The sequence below is a fragment of the Prosopis cineraria genome, unplaced genomic scaffold (assembly GCF_029017545.1).
Source record: "Prosopis cineraria cultivar Desert tree isolate PC_DT_omini unplaced genomic scaffold, ASM2901754v1 PC11, whole genome shotgun sequence".
In the NCBI taxonomy this organism is placed as follows: Eukaryota; Viridiplantae; Streptophyta; class Magnoliopsida; order Fabales; family Fabaceae; genus Prosopis; species Prosopis cineraria.
Window position 1 is genome coordinate 27,910,896 of NW_026555342.1, and position 19,452 is coordinate 27,930,347.

General features: G+C 31.3%; 2 protein-coding genes and 1 non-coding gene across 3 annotated transcripts; 1 reads left to right on the top strand and 2 right to left on the bottom strand.

Moving 5' to 3' along the window:
• Positions 1–4,661: 4,661 nt before the first annotated feature.
• LOC129286417 (uncharacterized) lies at positions 4,662–10,346 on the bottom strand. The gene is made up of 3 exons (XM_054922378.1): positions 10,136–10,346; positions 5,784–9,991; positions 4,662–5,279 (listed from the first exon to the last, which is right to left on the bottom strand). Exons 1-3 carry the CDS (start codon positions 10,344–10,346, stop codon positions 4,662–4,664), a joined length of 5,037 nt encoding a protein of 1,678 aa, XP_054778353.1.
• LOC129287360 (small nucleolar RNA R71) lies at positions 9,664–9,768 on the top strand. The gene has a single exon (XR_008587680.1). It is a non-coding gene; the product is annotated as a small nucleolar RNA R71 (small nucleolar RNA).
• Positions 10,347–13,913: 3,567 nt separating the features above from the next.
• On the bottom strand, positions 13,914–16,490 carry LOC129286418 (nudix hydrolase 7-like). Its single transcript, XM_054922379.1, has 8 exons — positions 16,335–16,490; positions 16,172–16,237; positions 15,823–15,960; positions 15,037–15,114; positions 14,903–14,953; positions 14,771–14,805; positions 14,549–14,657; positions 13,914–14,174 (listed from the first exon to the last, which is right to left on the bottom strand). The coding sequence occupies exons 1-8, from the start codon at positions 16,488–16,490 to the stop codon at positions 13,914–13,916; spliced, it is 894 nt and encodes a 297-aa protein (XP_054778354.1).
• Positions 16,491–19,452: the final 2,962 nt, after the last annotated feature.

Here is a 19,452-nt window from a genome sequence, read left to right on the forward strand (position 1 = left end):
TTCATCATCTTCCTCTGTTTCAAGTGTTAAAATCCATCTTCCTTCTCTGTCCTTGCTGTGGTATGGAGTGCACCAGACCTTCTTCTTTCTCCTTCATGCTCATGTGATTGCAACTTTCTCTTCTTTTTTGCTTCTGTCATCATGGATTGAGGTGAGGATATCTAAATCTCATCCTCTCTGTTGATCTTATGTGTGAATAAGAGAGGTAACAGGATATAAATAAGTTGAAGATCAAGTTTTAGGAGCATGATTTCTAATATGTTATTCATTATAGTTGTTTGATTCAAGCTTGGGAAGGATGGAAGTGAGTTTAAAATCTTCATCAAGCTTTTAACTAATTAATTCTTGGCAGGGGGTTGAACATGACAAGCATAATTGATTTGATTTTCTTTAAGTTTATTATTGATTTGGGTTGAAAGAATGGAATTGGATAGGGGGAAGCTTTGAGAATTAATGTCTGTGAGGTATTTAATAAAATGTCTAAATGTGAGCTTTGACATGTTATGGCAAGACATGTATGGTGAATATATTGTTGTTAATTAAACAATTATTGTTATAAGAGAACTTTTGGAAAGGAAATTTAAGCGAAAGAGGCTTGATAGTTTGTGATGTTATGTTAAGCATTGCAAAAGGCATAAACTAGATGGGAAGGTTTGTTTTTGCTCTTGTTGGGTTATTGTTAAGTTAATAATTTGATAAGAAAATAATTAGCTATATATGTATAGTTGTGTTGTTAGTTATAATTAATTTAAATGTCCCTAATTGTTTCAGGAATTAATTGATAAGGGAAACTATAGGAGGAAAAAAACTTATAAGGATTAAAAGAATCTTGTTAATTAATGATGGTTAGCATATTAAGTACTTATTTATTTATATTAAGAGAAGAATAAAACAAATGATTTAGACTTTTGATTGACCTGGTAGGAAAATTAATGGTACCCTTGAAATTAAGTGAGAAGTTGAAGTGAATCAAACTTTAAAATCCTTGAAGAATTTTTAAGTGAGTGGGTAGCATTCCAAATAAATTTTTGATAATGTTTTTGTAAAAATTTATTTACTTGAATTTCAATATCATTCTCTTGTAAATTGTATTAATATCCTTTTCAATTTAATTTCTATAATAATTATTTTATTAATGATCATGTTTTGATTTTATCAATAATTTATGTTATTGCAGCTTAATTATTTAATTTCATGTTTAATTTAAAAATGAATCTGAGTAGTGAAATTAATAGTAGAATAGCATGGTTGGAGATGAAAACTTTGAAATTGTTTTCTTGCTCTATACACACTTGATTTTTATTAAGGGGATTGAGTTCAGAACGTTGGCTGTTAATGGCAGTTCTGTTAGCCTTTGGTGCACCATAGTACATCTAGTTAGTAGAATGCTTATAGGAGGTGCTAGCCCCATGAGTAAGCCAATGCACGTGGAACGAAGGGGTGGATATTCGTAAGTATTGTACTCATGTTTGTTTCGTGGGCTTTATGCTTGTGTTTGTTTTGTGGCTTTAGCCATGCTTAATTGGTTACTTACTCTTGTGGACTATGTGTTCACGTTTGATTGGTTATTTACCTTCATGGACTATGTGTCCACGCTTGTTATTCGTTCTTATAAAGCCCTCCTAAATTAAATTAAATTTTATTATTTTTAGATTGGTTCTCCAGAAGCATTTTATTGGATTGTACTGCTATTGAAAATTTTTATATTTTAGGAGCAGTACAAATTTTAATACATTTATGTGATTCTATTATCATTGTTAAATTTCATGGTTATGTTATTAAGAAAATTTTTTATTTATTGTTAATTAAGTATATGTTCAATTATTTCATCAAATTGTTTTCCAATTAAGTTTATTAATCATTATCTTCATAAATTCTTTATATTTATTTATAATTTTGATTGGAATACTACTCACCAGAAATTCTTGATCTCAACTACTGTAACTAACCTTACACCTCCTATGGGTCACTGAGGGGTCATATTGTTTTTGGAAAGAGAAAGTGAATTGTGAATATCCCTTTTTAGGGACATTATGTATTGTATTGTATAATTGCAAGTTAGTGCTCCATGTATCCATAGTTAGATTGACACTACTGTCGAATAGCACCAAAATTAATAAAAACTAGATTTTGCAGTAAAGTGCAACCTAGGTCGTCTCCCTAAGAGTCAATAGAGTAACTATTTAAATTATGATTATGAAAAGGTAAATAATGGGGGGGGTTTTTTTATGATGAAATTAAAAACTAAATTATAAATAAATAAATAGAGGAAATTCAATTAAGAAAATTACCGACAACAAGCAGCGCAATCAATCACAACCCAATCACCTAAATTTAACCTTCCTCGTCTACAAAATAAATTAATTTTATTCAACTTTATTATTCTGGTTTCATTATAATATTTCTCAAATTATCATTCAAGAATTAAACAAGAAGTTAAGTTATAGATTAATTGAAATCTCCTTTAACCCACAACCTAACAATTGTTTTATAGCCACACCAAAAACAAAGCATGGATAATCACCCAAGCCAAGCCAAATTACTCTTACAATGCTATATCAATCGATTATAGCAATTAAAACCTCAGATAAAATTTATAACTCAAAAATTATGCAATAAAGCTACTCTAATCAGTAATAGTAATTAAAGCATAAAATTTAGAGGTAGAGAGAAGAAGAGAAAATTGGAATAAAGCTAAAATAAAATCTTTCCTGAATATTAAAGACTCTGATTAAAATTTAGGATCATGGTTTGTGATTGATCACACCAAAAAAAAATTAGCTCTCCATAGAATTAAAAATCAAACAACATGAAATGAAAAATTGAGAAGCCATCACCCAAGAAATTGGAAGAAGGAAAGACGAATGGCGATCGCTGCTCTGTTTCCCTTCTTTCGTTTTTTTTTTTCCAGATCGTGCTTCCTCTCCGTCCCCCATCTATTCATATATATATATATATATATGAAAAGTGGACCCTAATTAAAAATTACACTAAATAATCCAAAATAAATTCAAATAAAATTTTAAAGATTTGATTCTTGATTTGATCTCCAAGCATGCCCATATTCTTCTTATCCAAAATATTCTTCATCAATATCTTTCAAATTGAATCTAGAAAATCTGCACAAATAAAATAAAATTAAATAGCACCTGTGCAAAAATATTAAAGATATTATTTATATTTTAAAATCAAAGATTTAGTTAGTTAAAATTCCAAAACTGAATATTAGCTAATAAAATCAAATAATATCTAATTAAACTCAATTAGCCTTAAATAAATAATTAAAAGTCTAAATTAAAAGAATAAAAATATATAAAATTATCATTTATCAATTCCCCCACACTTAGACTTTTGCACTCCTGGGCAAAACTTAAATCTCAAATTTCAAGAAAAGAACTGTGGAAGCAACAAAGAATAAGAAATAATTATAGCTCTTCAACATTTTAACACTTTAATCAATATCTCTTATATTGAGAATAACAAGTATCATGGCAATTTCATTTGGTAAGAATAAATTAAGCAATAGCCCCTCACAAAGGTCAAGTGTTTAACTCTCAACTCTCAAATGTATATAGGTAAGTGTTTCACTCAAGTTCCCTATTAAAACCTCACTACCATAGGCTTGTTTATCATCTAGGTCTCCACTATTTATGTCATATGCAATGTAAGAATCAATAGGACTTTAGTTTAGGTTGTAATGGGGCTTAGGTAAAGGTATGATATAGGAAAATGAAGGTTAATAAACTTTAGGATAATGAAAAGTATATTTGAAACGAAATATATAGAATGAAAGAAACAAAATAAATGATTTGGGTTTATTTTTCTCTCTTTATTTTGTTTTCCTTTCCTTTGCTTCATGCACCTTTTTTTTTTTGTTGTGTTATGACTTTTATGCTCTTTCTTTTCTTTTCTTTTCTTTTCTTCTTCTTTCTTTCTTTCTTTTTTTTTCTTTCGTTTTTTTTTCTCGTTTTTTTTTTCAAAATAACCCAAATCTCTCTTCAAGCATATTCTTTCATTCCAACAAATATTATAATACACTTTTCATCACCTAAAGTGGGGTGAGAAGAATGAAAGAAAAATATTTTTATAGGTTATGTTTTCAATTGGCTAAAATTTTAAAGAAAAGGTTTAGGCTCAAAGGGGCTAACAAGGGATAAATTGCATGGGATGGCTATTTGGCTAAGTAGGCTAAAAGAATGCCTAAATCATCTTCATGCAAAGCATATGCAATTATAGTCTCAACTAAGAATCAAGACAAGTTCTAGAGTGGGAGTAGTGATAGCAGAATACACACAAAAAGAGAATAATATTAGGCTCAAATCTTTACAAGCTAAAGGCTATCACATTAATTCATTGAAACCAAACTCATGCCACTTAACTTAAATTCTAAACATAAGATCAATTACTTATCATGCTCAAATGCATTCAAACTAAAATTGTCTTAAATTTGCAACTTCGCACAAATAATTTTTTTTTATTTTTTATTTTGAAAACAAGAACACAAAAATAAAAAAAAATGAAAACAAGAAAAAAAATTAGAAACAGCAAAAAAACCTCCCCCCACACTTAAAATCTACAATGTCCTCAATGTAGAACATAGTTCGAAAGATGTATAGGAAAATGTAAATTAAAAGTGAAGAGAAATGATACAACCTGATCGATTAAGTGTTATCTTGGAGGGAAGACTCCTCCACAATGTGTGTCTCAAATCCATCATAAAAATGCTTTAACCGATGCCCGTTAACTTTAAACTTTGCTCCAGTAGATTCTGCCATAATCTCTACTCCACCATAAGAAAACACTTTAGTAACTATAAAAGGACCTTCCCATCTAGAACGAAGTTTTCCTGGCATAAGTTTCAATCTGGCATTATAGAGTAACACTTTTTGTCCCACCTTGAACTCTTTTCTAACTATCAGCTTATCATGTATTAACTTGGTCTTTTCCTTGTAGATTCTTGAATTTTCATATGCTTCCAAGCGAAATTCTTCAAGCTCTTGCAATTGATATTTTCTTTGGGCTCCTGCTTTAGTTAAATCCATATTGCACTGCTTTACTGCCCAATAAGCTTTATGCTCAATCTCCACAGGTAAGTGACAAGCTTTCCCAAAAACAAGCCGATAAGGAGACATTCCGATTGGAGTCTTGTAGGCAGTTCTGTATGCCCACAATGCATCATCAAGTCTCTTACTCCAGTCTTTCCTATTAGGTTGCACTGTTTTTTCAAGAATCTGCTTTATCTCTCGATTCGAGACTTCAGCTTGCCCATTAGTTTGGGGGTGATAAGGGGTAGCCATCTTATGCACGACCCCATACTTACCCAATAAACTCTGCATGCTCCGATTACGAAAATGGGTGCCTTGGTCACTGATAATGGCCTTTGGAATACCAAACCTGCAAAAGATATGTGATCTAACAAAATCTACAACAGCAATAGAGTCATCAGTTCTGGTGGCTTTAGCTTCCACCCACTTAGAAACATAATCCACAGCTAGTAAAATGTAAGCAAATCCAAATGAAACAGGAAAAGGTCCCATGAAATCAATACCCCATACATCAAATATTTCACAGAAAAGTAAAGGTTGTTGAGGCATCTCATTTCTACGGGAGATATTTCCTGTATGCTGACATCTAGCACAATGTTTACAAAATGTATATGCATCACGAAATAGAGTAGGCCAGTACAATCCAGAATCAAGAACCTTTCTAGCAGTGCGTTGTGGACCAAAGTGTCCTCCACAAGCAAGTGTGTGACAAAAATGCAATATGGATTCAAACTCAATGTCAGGAATACATCTCCTAATAATCTGGTCACTACATATGCGCCAAAGGTATGGATCATCCCATATGTAATATCTAGCTTCCCTCTTGAACTTATCTAATTGATGTTTCTTTAAATGCACAGGCAATGCAGAGGCAGCTAAGTAATTAACTAAGTCAGCATACCAAGGAGTAACATCATGCATAGCATATAAGCATTCATCAGGAAAATTATCATCAATAGGAATAGAAGGAACCATAGGAGATTCAATGCGACTCAAATGGTCTGCGACAAAATTCTCAGCTCCACTCTTATCCTTTATCTCTAAGTTAAACTCCTGTAGCAAGAGCATCCATCTGACTAATCGTGGCTTTGCATTTGGCTTCCTTAAGAGATACTTTAATGCTGCATGATCAGAAAACACAACAACTTTTGCATTCAAAAGATATGATCTAAACTTATCTAATGCAAAAACAATAGCTAAAAGCTCCTTTTCAGTGGTAGTATAATTGGCTTGGGCTGCATCTAAAGTTCTGGAAGCATAAGCTATGACATGTGATTTCTTATCAACTTTTTGTGAAAGTACTGCGCCAAGAGCATAATTAGAAGCATCACATAATAATTCAAAAGGTAAATCCCAATTTGGCGGTTGAATGATTGGTGGAGTGGTCAATCTCTTCTTTAACTCATCAAATGCTTGCTCACAAGCTTTATCAAATTTGAAATCCACATCTTTCTGCAGCAATCTTGAGAGTGGTAAGGCTATCTTGCTAAAATCCTGTATAAACCTCCTGTAAAATCCTGCATGTCCAAGGAAAGAACGGACCTCTCTAACACTAGTAGGATAAGGTAAAGAAGTAATCACATCTACCTTAGCCTTATCAACTTCTATCCCCCTCTCAGAAACAACATGACCCAATACAATACCTTGTCTAACCATGAAATGACACTTTTCAAAGTTTAATACAAGATTTTTCTCAATACATCGCTCAAGTACTTTATCTAAATTTACTAGACACTCATCAAATGAATCTCCATATACAGTAAAATCATCCATAAAAACCTCTATGCAATAGTCTAGCAAATCTGCAAAAATACTCATCATGCATCTCTGGAATGTGGCTGGGGCATTGCATAATCCAAATGGCATCCTCCTATAAGCAAATGTGCCAAATGGACATGTGAATGTTGTCTTCTCTTGGTCCTCTGGAGCTATGCAAATCTGAAAATAACCTGAAAAACCATCTAGAAAACAGTAGTGAGATTTGCCTGCTAATTTCTCTAGCATTTGATCAATAAAAGGTAAAGGGAAGTGATCCTTCCTGGTTGCATCATTTAGCTTCCTGTAGTCGATGCACATCCTCCAGCTATTTTGCACTCTCATAGGAATCAACTCGTTCTTTTCATTCTTTACAACTGTGATCCCGCTCTTCTTTGGCACTACCTGTACTGGACTCACCCACTGGCTATCAGAAATAGGGTAAATGATACCTGCAGAAAGAAGTTTTGTTACCTCCTTTTTGACCACATCAATGATAAGTGGGTTAAGCCTCCTTTGAGGTTGCCTACATGGCTTTGCACCGTCTTCCATTAAGATCCTATGCATGCATATATCTGGACTGATGCCTGGAATGTCAGCTAGTGTCCATCCTATAGCTTTCTTGTGCTTTCTCAGTACCTCTAACAATTTTACCTCTTGGCAAGGATCAGAATCCTTTGCTATAATAATCGGTAATTTCTTACCTTCATCTAAGAATGCATATTTCAAATGTTCTGGTAGATCTTTCAATTCAAGTATAGGTGGCTGCTGAATAGAGGGAACTAGCTTGTCGATAGTTAGCTCATCAACTCCACAAACCTGCATTCCATCAAAAGAAGCAGCAGTATCTTGTTCTAGAATACTAGAATTATCATTATTAATAGAATTACATGACATAGAGTTGATAGCAAAGTCTATAGTTCTTTCAGAGTCAGAAGCAATCATATCAGAGTCACTAGAAGTTTCAATGCCAATATCATGCATGGATTTGAATAACTCAACAATATCATCAGAACCAGAACAGTCAGAAGAATCTTCATAAATAATAGAGTCAGAACAATGTGTATTGCTATCTAAATCAACAATCTCAAGAGAACTAGAAACCATCTCATTGTAAAGCTCATCATATGTATCATCAATTAACATATCAAGCATGCTCACATTAATAACAGAATGATCCTCTATAGGATGTTTCATAGCCTCTAAAAGATTAAATTGAACAACACGTCCTGCAAATTCCATGGAAAGAGTACTATCTTTAACATTAATGATAGTATTAGCTGTCTTAAGAAATGGCCTACCCAAAATCAGTGGTGGTGGCCCATGACTATCATTTTTACCCATATCCAAAATATAAAAATCAGCAGGAAAGACTAAATCTTTTACCTTAACTAGAATGTCTTCAAGCATACCACTAGGATAGGCAAGTCTCCTGTCTGCTAATTGGACAATAATCCCGGCTGGCTTCATCTCACAACCCTGCAAAGAAGAAAATAGAGACTTGGGCATAACATTTATCGCTGCACCAAGATCAATCAAAGCGTTAGAAAATTCTAAATTTCCTATAGTACAGGGTATAGTGAAACTCCCTGGATCTTTGCATTTTAAGGGCATAGGGGGTTGGCACTGCATTCCTTCATGAAATAAAGCTGATACACTTCTTCCTAGATTGACCTTCTCGTTAGCTTTGAATCTTCTCTTGTTCGTGCATAGGTCTTTCAAGAACTTTGCATATTTAGGAATTTGCTTTACTGCCTCCAAAAGGGGAATATTGACTTCAACCTTCTTGAAAACATCAAGCACTTCTTTCTCCAATTCAGCTTCCTTTAACTTCTTGCTTTGAGTCTCCCTATTTGGAAATGGAAGGATCTTCCTTGGTTCCTTTTCTTCATTAGCCTCCTCAAGTGTGACTTGTGTTGCTGCAGCCGACTTATTCTTGATAGATGTTGTGGAGGGCTCTGGAAGCTCCTTTCCACTTCTAAGAGTGATAGCACTAACATTACTACAATTAGGATTTACAACTGTTTGAGAAGGCAACTTTCCAGAACCTTGACTCTTCAATTCATTAACGGAGGTGGACAACTGCCCAATTTGATTCTCCAATTTTTGGATTACTGTCTCAGTGCGTTGTTGAAATTGAATGTTATTAGTTGCCATTTGCTTCATTAACTCTTCTAGACTTGGTCCATCATTTTTAGACCCTGAAATAGGAGTAGATTGCCTCATTGGTTGCATAGGCTGTGAATTTTGACCTGTAGCATTATATTGTTGTTGTTGGCTTCCTCCATATCTGAAATTAGGGTGATCTCTCCACCCTGGATTATAAGTGTTAGAGAAAGGATCATATTTTTGGCCCTGTTGCATAGATCTAGTTGGAAAAATCCCAGCACAATTCTCAACTCTATCATCCAACTGTGGGCATTGATCAGTAGTGTGTGTGGCTAAAAAACAGATGCCACATAGAGGCCCAACTAAGGCAGAAGATGTGGTAGCTTGCTGAGGATTATAAAATTGAGGTTGTGCACACGTCTGTGAGGGATACGCCTGTGGAAAAGTTGGCACTGCTGGTGAATTCATTAATTTTTGTTGTGTTAAGGCAATGTGCCGAACCATGCTAGAGAGCTCCTCCATCTTGTTCTCAAATTTAGGATCATATTGTGGTGTTGGAATCTCATTCACCCCCTTAACTGCTTGGTTAGCTCGTGTCCCAAATTGTTGAGAATTTTGTGCCATCTTAGAAATGAGATTCATGGCATCAGTTGGAGTAAGTTCTACCAAAGCACCACCAGCTGCGGCATCAACAAACCACCTATCTGTTGGTAAGAGACCTTCATAAAAATGTTGAACCAGCTGCTGATCAGGTATTTGATGGTGAGGGCAGCTGGCACATAATTTCTTAAATCTCTCCCAATATTCATGAAATGTCTCCCCAGTCATCTGACGAATCCCACAAATATCCTTTTTAATTGCAGCTGTGCGAGAGGCAGGGAAGAATTTTTCTAAGAATAACTGTGTCATTTGATCCCAAGATGTAATGGCACCTGGTTGCAAGTAATACAACCAATCTTTTGCCACTCCATCCAATGAAAAAGGAAAAGCCCTCAATTTGATTTGCTCTTCTGAAACTCCTTGAGGCTTCATGGTGGAGCACACAATATGAAATTCCTTCAAGTGCCTATTCGGGTCCTCTCCTGTAAGACCATGAAATTTAGGTAGCAAATGTACTAAACCAGATTTCAATTCAAAACTAGCATTTGCATCTAAATTAGGATATTGAATGCATAAATTTTGATAGTGTGCATTAGGAGCAGCCAATTCTTTAATTGTTCTATTACCATTATTATTTTCAGCCATATTTTCCAACTTAACTGTAGAGTCTAAGTCAGATTTAGAATCACTAATAATGCTATCAATCAATTCAGACAAAATTTCAGAGATCACACTATCCCTAATTTTACGGTGCTTTTGATTTTTACGGTTAGTACGACAAGTTCTCTCAATCTCAGAGTTCAAATCAATTAATTTATCTTGTAAAGATCTTGTCATGCACTAATAAACTGGAAAAACAATGAAAAACACCTAAAACAAGTAAAGACAAAAAATAATAATAAATCTTGAAAAAAATAAAAAATACTAGAGAAAAAATAAAAAAAAATAAAAATAATGAGAAAGAAAAAAAAAACTAATAACCAAACTCAAAAAGTTAACACCTTTGACTCCCCGGCAACGGCGCCAAAATTTTGACACTACTGTCGAATAGCACCAAAATTAATAAAAACTAGATTTTGCAGTAAAGTGCAACCTAGGTCGTCTCCCTAAGAGTCAATAGAGTAACTATTTAAATTATGATTATGAAAAAGTAAATAATGGGGGGGTTTTTTTTATGATGAAATTAAAAACTAAATTATAAATAAATAAATAGAGGAAATTCAATTAAGAAAATTACCGACAACAAGCAGCGCAATCAATCACAACCCAATCACCTAAATTTAACCTTCCTCGTCTACAAAATAAATTAATTTTATTCAACTTTATTATTCTGGTTTCATTATAATATTTCTCAAATTATCATTCAAGAATTAAACAAGAAGTTAAGTTATAGATTAATTGAAATCTCCTTTAACCCACAACCTAACAATTGTTTTATAGCCACACCAAAAACAAAGCATGGATAATCACCCAAGCCAAGCCAAATTACTCTTACAATGCTATATCAATCGATTATAGCAATTAAAACCTCAGATAAAATTTATAACTCAAAAATTATGCAATAAAGCTACTCTAATCAGTAATAGTAATTAAAGCATAAAATTTAGAGGTAGAGAGAAGAAGAGAAAATTGGAATAAAGCTAAAATAAAATCTTTCCTGAATATTAAAGACTCTGATTAAAATTTAGGATCATGGTTTGTGATTGATCACACTAAAAAAAATTAGCTCTCCATAGAATTAAAAATCAAACAACATGAAATGAAAAATTGAGAAGCCATCACCCAAGAAATTGGAAGAAGGAAAGACGAATGGCGATCGCTGCTCTGTTTCCCTTCTTTCGTTTTTTTTTTTTCCAGATCGTGCTTCCTCTCCGTCCCCCATCTATTCATATATATATATATATGAAAAGTGGACCCTAATTAAAAATTACACTAAATAATCCAAAATAAATTCAAATAAAATTTTAAAGATTTGATTCTTGATTTGATCTCCAAGCATGCCCATATTCTTCTTATCCAAAATATTCTTCATCAATATCTTTCAAATTGAATCTAGAAAATCTGCACAAATAAAATAAAATTAAATAGCACCTGTGCAAAAATATTAAAGATATTATTTATATTTTAAAATCAAAGATTTAGTTAGTTAAAATTCCAAAACTGAATATTAGCTAATAAAATCAAATAATATCTAATTAAACTCAATTAGCCTTAAATAAATAATTAAAAGTCTAAATTAAAAGAATAAAAATATATAAAATTATCATTTATCATAGATCCTAGTTTTACATTTCTAATATGTAATCTAGTGGTATGAAGCTAGTTTCCTTTGCTGGATTGGCTGACAAGTTTGTTATTGTAGAAATTTTGAGAAGTTCAAATTATAATAGAAATTCTATCAAAATTTCTACAAAATTTTTAAGACTAGGTATTTTCTTTTTAAATTATATGTCTATATTTTGGCTTAAACTTGGATTAATTTAGGCTTGTGGAATGTGAGTTATCTCAAATTCCATGCCAATCATATCCTTAGTATTAGGGTGTGACATATTAAATGCTATGTGTTTGATATCTATAATAAAATTACTTATCTAAAAGTTAATTTGTTATAGTTAAGATATGTTCTTCAAAAAAAAAACACTTACTTTTTTTTGTGTAATAACTAAGCAATTGAAATTTAATATATGAATAATTTTTATTATGATATACTTAGATATCATCGACATAAAGAATTTGTAACAATTGAGCATTATTACCGTCTTGATGTGTTTATTTACTATAATTATCAATTAAAATAATTAAATAATAAATTCAGTAAACAAGTAATAGAGCTTTTTAAATTGAATAAAATTTTAGATCCAAATGATGAATTTAAATTATTCAATACCTATGGGGAAGATGAAATCTTTGTCAATTTAATGATGCTTTATATGTAGAAAGAAATTTTTAAAAATTTTATCATGGACACAATTAATTATTCTTATGCTATGAAAAATTAATAGAGATATATATTTATTTTTGTTTTATATATATGTGTGTGTAAAATTGAATATAAATATATACACTAAAATATTTATGTTATGTATATGTAATTGATATATATATATATATATAGATTTAATTTTTTTCATTATTATATATGATAAATTCAGCAAGCAACTAATAGAGCTTTTTAGATTGAACAGAATTTTAGATCCAAATGATGCATTTAAATTATTTAATTCTTATGGGAAGGTGAAATCTTCACCAATTTAATGATATTTTATATTAAGAAGGAAATTTCTAAAATTTTTATCATAGATACAATTAATTATTTTTATGTCATGAAAAATTAATGAGAGGTGTATATTTATTTTTGCTATATATATAATTGAATATAAATATATAGATTGAAATAATTATGTTATATTAGTGATATATATATATATATATATTTCTTTTTATTATAATATGTATTTTGTCATTTCTGTCCCCCAATAATTTTTTTTTTGACTCCGCTTCTAGTAAAAAATGCTATCCATGTCCTACCTCCCTCATGAATCCATTGCACCACCACAATCTGCAGATATACAAAACAAATTCACACCAACATGAATCAAAGATGTAAGGAGGGGAAGAGAGCTCAAAGAGTGTGGACGGAAAGTCAGAGAGTAGGGAGATCAAAGGGGAGATCAAAGGGTAGAGAGAGAGCGAGAAAGAGATTTGGGGAAAAATATATCATTCTATAAAAAATTAAAATCCAAAATGTGTTCCTAGTGATTAAAAAATAATTACCACATTTTGTTGTACTTATTTGTTATTTTTATATTTTGAAGGAATTTTATTATCATTTTGCCTTTTATTTTTAATATAAGACAAAGTTAGAGTAATTAATTTTTTTCTAATTTATCCCCTGCGTATTTATTATAGTTTGGATTGTTAGACAATTTAGTATGATTATAAATTGCAAATGACAAATTGAAAAGTTATATATTTATTTAATAATTTAAGGATGGAACTCTCATTTTTTAATAAGCACAAAGTTGATTAAGTTTGCCTTAGACTAAGGATAAGGAAAAGTAACAACGTGATCATGTTGTGTTCTAGGAGGTTCATCAATTAACCACCTAAAACACTAAAATTAATATTAAACCACTAGGAGCAGAGCAAGGATTTAATTGAGAGGTTGAGAAGGAAAAGCACATATAATATAAAGTTTACATAAGTATCGAAGAATTGAAAGTATATAAAATGAAATCACACTAACACATTTGATCACTACAATGAGAAAGAATTACATCTACAGAGATTAGAAAATAGAACAATAAGCAAACAGAGTCCATTATTAGATGGTTAGAGAAAGAAGATGAAACAGAATGAGGAAACTTAGGAAGATATAGATAGCTATATGATGCAAGCAAGAACTTAATAATCCACGAAGGTCTCATAGTCATAGCACCAGCAATTACACGTCAAGCTTGGTGATTTTTTGGAAGCAAACAAGTGGTTAGCATGGTGTTTGTTGAAATACAGGAAGGTTTTTTCGCCAGAAGATGAAATTGTGGGTAGAGGAGAGAAGCCAGTATAGTTCCTATCCAACTTCTCTAAGCATATTTTCGTAATCGAGTCGAAGCCTAAGTTTTGTTTCTCAAAGGGTAGGGCTGCATAATCCTCGACTGGCATCCACTGCATGAATCAAAAGGGCAATTACATCAGACTCTAATTAATATGATCTACCAGATGCAATGTCTATTATGTCCTTGTTATCATTATTTGTAACTACTTGTCACTTTTTTGTCATATTGGGATATGAGTGACATTTCTCATCCTCAGATGAAAAAATGAGATGTATCTGTCAATGATCTCTCATGATGAAAACACAAGTTGAGTTGATGAATTTACAAGCATACATCCTTTTATTGACTAGAAACAAGAATGCAATAGGTATGAAATCAGACAAGTGAATAAAAGTTGAAATCTTTTAAACACTTTCATGAATTTAAAAGAAAATGAATAGGAGTTGAAAGTTTTTTCATAGATTAATAGGGCACAGAGCATACCCGAGCTGCAGCAATTTCAGAGGCTTGAGTCTGAATACTGAAGGAACGTGGTCGTAGCATGCAAACAAAGAACAAATCTGATTTCTGGAAGAAAGCCTCATGGCTTTGCCTGATGCAAGAGAGATAAAAAAAGAGAAAAATAATTCAACCTTTGTGCCTTGACAACTGATTATTATTGATTAACATGTAAATTTACTAATTAAATAGACGCATTAGTCCTACCTGAAAGCTAAAACTTCAACAAATTCTGTCTCTATCTGTGAGAAGAATTAAAGCAGAGAGCTCTTAGGCTTCAAACGAGTCCAAAAATACAGATTTTAAAAGCTAATAGATTGTCTAGGTACGTATGCTTACTGCTGTTTCTTCTTTAACTTCTCTAATAGCAGCAGTAGAAATATCCTCACCCTGTAAGTGCAATCCAAATTATGTACAGAAAAAGATATAAACAAATTAAATAATTCATCAACATTGGACTTTAAAATACCTACCTCCTCAACAGTCCCAGTAGGTAACTTCCATATACCTTTACCTTTGAACCAACCATTGCTCTCCTGAACCACAAGCACCTATGACATGAAACGAAACAATTTCATTACTATGGTACTTCAAATAAATCACAAGAATACACTCTGAAACCACTAAATTGAAATTTCCAGCCCAAAAAACAAGTTGGATAATCAGAAAATGAAGGCTGACCCAGGTACTTGGAAAGGGAAAAGATTTGATCTTCTTTGTGGAAAATAAGTTTTTTTCTCTATGTACAAGTCATTAGGCAGTTAATATAAGAAAAATTAAAAAAAAAACCAGATTTCTCCGCTGGATAAAGCGAATGTATTGTTTTTACTCAGTTGCCAATGAATCGCTGCCAATCCCAAAGTTAAATGCTTAGTGAGTCTAGGATTCTAACTGATAATATTTTCCCACATACATGATTATATGTGGACAATTACATTAAAGCTGAAGATGTTTAAAAGAACATGTATTAAGCCACTGCCTACAATTCACTTGTTCTTTTTTTTCTTTTTTTATTTTTTGTGAGAAAACAAGTACCATGCAGGAATTCATGTTCATATACAGTTAACAGGCTCAAAGTACTCACTACAAGTTAAAAACAAAAAAACAAAAAGAAAAATCAAAGCTAAGCTTTGTATTTTTTCCCCTTCAATTAACTTGACAGAAAAGTTTATACCATGCGCACAGCATGATCTCGTTAGCTAGTGTTAAGCAAGGCAAAATGTTGACCCAATGGAAACTGGAAACACAAAAAGGAATACCTCTCTATTGTCATTCATGACAAATGCACCGATCCCCACACGATGTGAAGCATTTGCAGGAAGAGTATCAGCAGTGTTGGGAATCCAATGCACAAGCATCAAGTAATCCGGTTCAGCATGGTGGTACCTAAATCCAGCCTGCAAAAAAAGATCAGAATAAAATCTCAGCTTGACCCAAATAATTTGCAGGCCAACATCTTGAGATTAGCCCAGACTATTGTGCAATATTGTTGTATAGGTAGATAAGTGTTTTCTGGGGGAAAAAAGTGAAATGCACCCATCTCATTTCCTCCTTAGAAAACACTTTTCAGCATACCAAACATTGTCTTGATGCAGAAACAGCATTTACCTTCACTACAGTTTCAACAAGATTTGCATGTCCTATGGGCAACTTGATCCACACTCCCTTCTTTCCCTGTTAAAGCCATTTTGATTGTTTATCTACGGCTAACAAGCAATCATATCTATTCAACCAAAAAGAGGTATCATAGTTAAAAAACCTGACGATCTACCTGTTCCTGCCAATTTGACATTGATGATTTTAGCAGAGAAGAAAAGACCATGGAATCCATTGGCTCTTCCACGTTAACTATAACTCCTCCATAACAATCATCCTCTGCATTAAGTCCTCTGTCTTGCATTACCTCTATAGCTGTGGAAGCCGACATGTAAGTCCTTGGGATCAAACCGTTGCTCATGTTGTTAGCTAAAGGAATGACAAAAGCAAATAGGATTAACTTCAAAACATATTAATAAATAAATATAGCGCTCAAGCTCAAAGCATAAACGTCACCTTCTAGGGATAAAGGGAACCAAGAAGAGTTCTCTTTGGAAGTGAAGGGACAGAAGAAGATGAGAGAAATGATTTACACTTTGCCAAAAGGCATGTATAATTAATGAAGGTTCAAAGATCTAAACCTGAGCATTAAAATCAAAGCTGAAACACGCAGAGCAAAAGTACTTACAATTTCTCAAAGACGTTGTTTTGCTAATTTGATTTTCGTGGTAGCATGATACCCTGTTATTCTTATAGGACGGGTCCGCTTGAAGCACGAGAAGGAAATTTCCATGCAAAATTAGACTAGACTTTGAATGGGTCATTGAATTTTGAGTTTTTTGGGTTCTCATTATTGTGATGAGATTTGTACTATCCAGATCAACCGTTATTATATATTATATTTTTTAAAACAAAAATTTATAAAAATTACAAAATAATTTTAATAAAATTTTTATTTTTAATATAGTCTAGATTTAATTTGAAGGGTCTAATTTAATATTAAAATTTTTATAATAAATGTATATTAATTATTCAGATGTACTTTGCACAATCCAGATAAAACTTTTAATATCAAATTGGACCCTCTAAATTAAATCTAGACCATATTAAAAATAAAAAAATTATTAAAATTATTTTATAATTCTTATAAATTTTTGTTTTAAAAAATATAATATATAATTATGATTTGAATCTGGACTATTCATATTAAAATTTGAATAATTCAGATCTCATTATAATAATGAGCGCCTAAACTGGGTTCTTGAATTTCTCTGCTTTGGTTAGTTTTGGGGCAGATTTGAACCCTGAGACCAACAAGAAAGTACAAGACTAAAATGGAAAAACATGAATCAAATCAAATGAAAGTAGAAGGACGACCAGCAAGTGACATGACATCTTGTTCAGCCAATCAGGGAAAATGCTCTGACCTTTTGACTTTGTTTTCTTCTAAGATTTGAATTACAAATATGCAATGCGGGTTTCTATTCTTTATTCTTTTTTTTTTTAGTAATATCTATCCTCTATTTTGGAATTCACAGGAAAGTTGGTTTAGGTGCTAAAAGTTTAGTACATATTTTTTGTTGTTGTAATTATACCTTACTCTCCTAGTATTTTTATTGAAACTAAGGAAAATTTTATACTGAAAAATCATAAAGTTTTTAAATTTTATTTTTATTTTAGATACTCTAAAATATTCTATCATTTAATAACTTTTCTAGCAATTAATAAGAGAAAAAAGATAAAGATATATCAAATGATTATTGAGGTATCCTGTAATTAAAATAAGTACTCTTTGTCCTATAAATAGGTTCAAAAGAATAACTCATACAATTAGAGATCAAGTCCCTGACAATGTGTTGAACTTGTTGGTTGATAGATATATCTCTACAAGTGCTATTTAACCCTGAAAACATGTCCTGATAAGCCCCAATTTAATTCACCTAAAAATTAATAGCAAGGTACTTCCCTCATCCGATATATAAGTTATTTCAACATAATTTACTTTCACCAAAACTAAGAAAAATTTTAAAACCCATCGTCTATATCCAAAATTGTAATAAACTTTTAATTTTATTTCTATTAAATATAATCATTCCATTAAAAAACCATAAGAAATTTTTTATGAGGTAAGATATTAAAAATATAAGATATTTTAAATATTTCAAGATGTAATTAATATTATTTTCCCAAAAGATACTCTTAATTAGGGGGATAATTAATAAGGTTTTTTTATTGGAGATACATTATTAAATAGGACTAAATATAAAGAAAGTGTGTAATTTTAAAAATAATTAACTAACTTGTTAAAGGTGTAATTTGGTTAAAAGTATCTTATAATATTGAATGAAAGAAATATATATTTTAATAATATATTTTCTCTCACCAACATTTAATAAAGAGTAAAAAAGAAAATTTGGGATAAAAATTTAATGACATAAATTATACATAACACAAAAAAAGCTTTTTTCTCCATCTTGTCAATAGGACTGAAAAAAAGTATTTTTTTTTGTTTTAGTTTATTATTTATGGATGATGGGGGCTTTTTGTTTTCATCCAATGATGTTTTGTATTAAAAATAAAGATTATAATTATAAGTTTCTTTGAGCTTTTTATTCATGCATATATTGTAAGATTAAGGTGTATTTTTACTCTTAGATTTTTTTTTTTGGAGGAGCATTGAGCACCCTATATTGATAAATGAGTATTTTTTTTTTCCTAAACCATATTTCTAAAGAGCAAAATACCCTTTCTATTAATCAGCTATTAATTTTTATCATTTTCTACTGACATGGCATGTCCATTAGACCCACACATAGTGATAAATAAGATTTTGATCATATTCTTTGATGTTAATTTGCACTTGAACTCTTTTTCTGGAAATGCTGAACACCATGAATCTTTTTTTAGGAGCATTAGATACCTTAAAGTCTTGTTCAAATAAAATTTAATAAATATCCTTAAAATATTAAATATTTTAATATTTGATAATTTAAATATTTTTTGGTAAAATTAGTAATTTAAATATTATTATTTATAAATATTTATCCAAAATTTATAAATTATTTTTTAAATATTGACAGGTCAAACTAGTTTTTTAAAAATTTATAGATAACTTGTAATTTTTTATATATCAGTCATATATTTGATATCAATTAAGTTCTTTAAATTTTGTATGTCCTTATCTATAATATTGTTTATTAGCTAACAATCTTCCAACAAAATATTGCAACAACCAATTTAATATTATAATGTTTTATATTTTGTAATTTTGTATTAACAACTAAGGGAATGAATTTCTAAATTAATAAAAGGATTTTCCCCTGCATCTCTCCATTAGTTTCTTGTTAAGTAGC

Coding starts and splice junctions, on each gene's coding strand:
- LOC129286417 (XM_054922378.1), bottom strand. CDS start 10,346: ATGACAAGATCTTTACAAGATAAATTAATTGATTTGAACTCTGAGATT. Junction 9,992..10,135: donor TATGGCTGAAAATAATAATG/GTAATAGAACAA, acceptor ATGGTCTTACAG/GAGAGGACCCGAATAGGCAC. Junction 5,280..5,783: donor TTAGGAGATGTATTCCTGAC/ATTGAGTTTGAA, acceptor ACCCCTTATCAC/CCCCAAACTAATGGGCAAGC.
- LOC129286418 (XM_054922379.1), bottom strand. CDS start 16,490: ATGTCGGCTTCCACAGCTATAGAGGTAATGCAAGACAGAGGACTTAAT. Junction 16,238..16,334: donor TGTCAAATTGGCAGGAACAG/GTAGATCGTCAG, acceptor TGGCTTTAACAG/GGAAAGAAGGGAGTGTGGAT. Junction 14,806..14,902: donor AAGTTAAAGAAGAAACAGCA/GTAAGCATACGT, acceptor TTCTTCTCACAG/ATAGAGACAGAATTTGTTGA.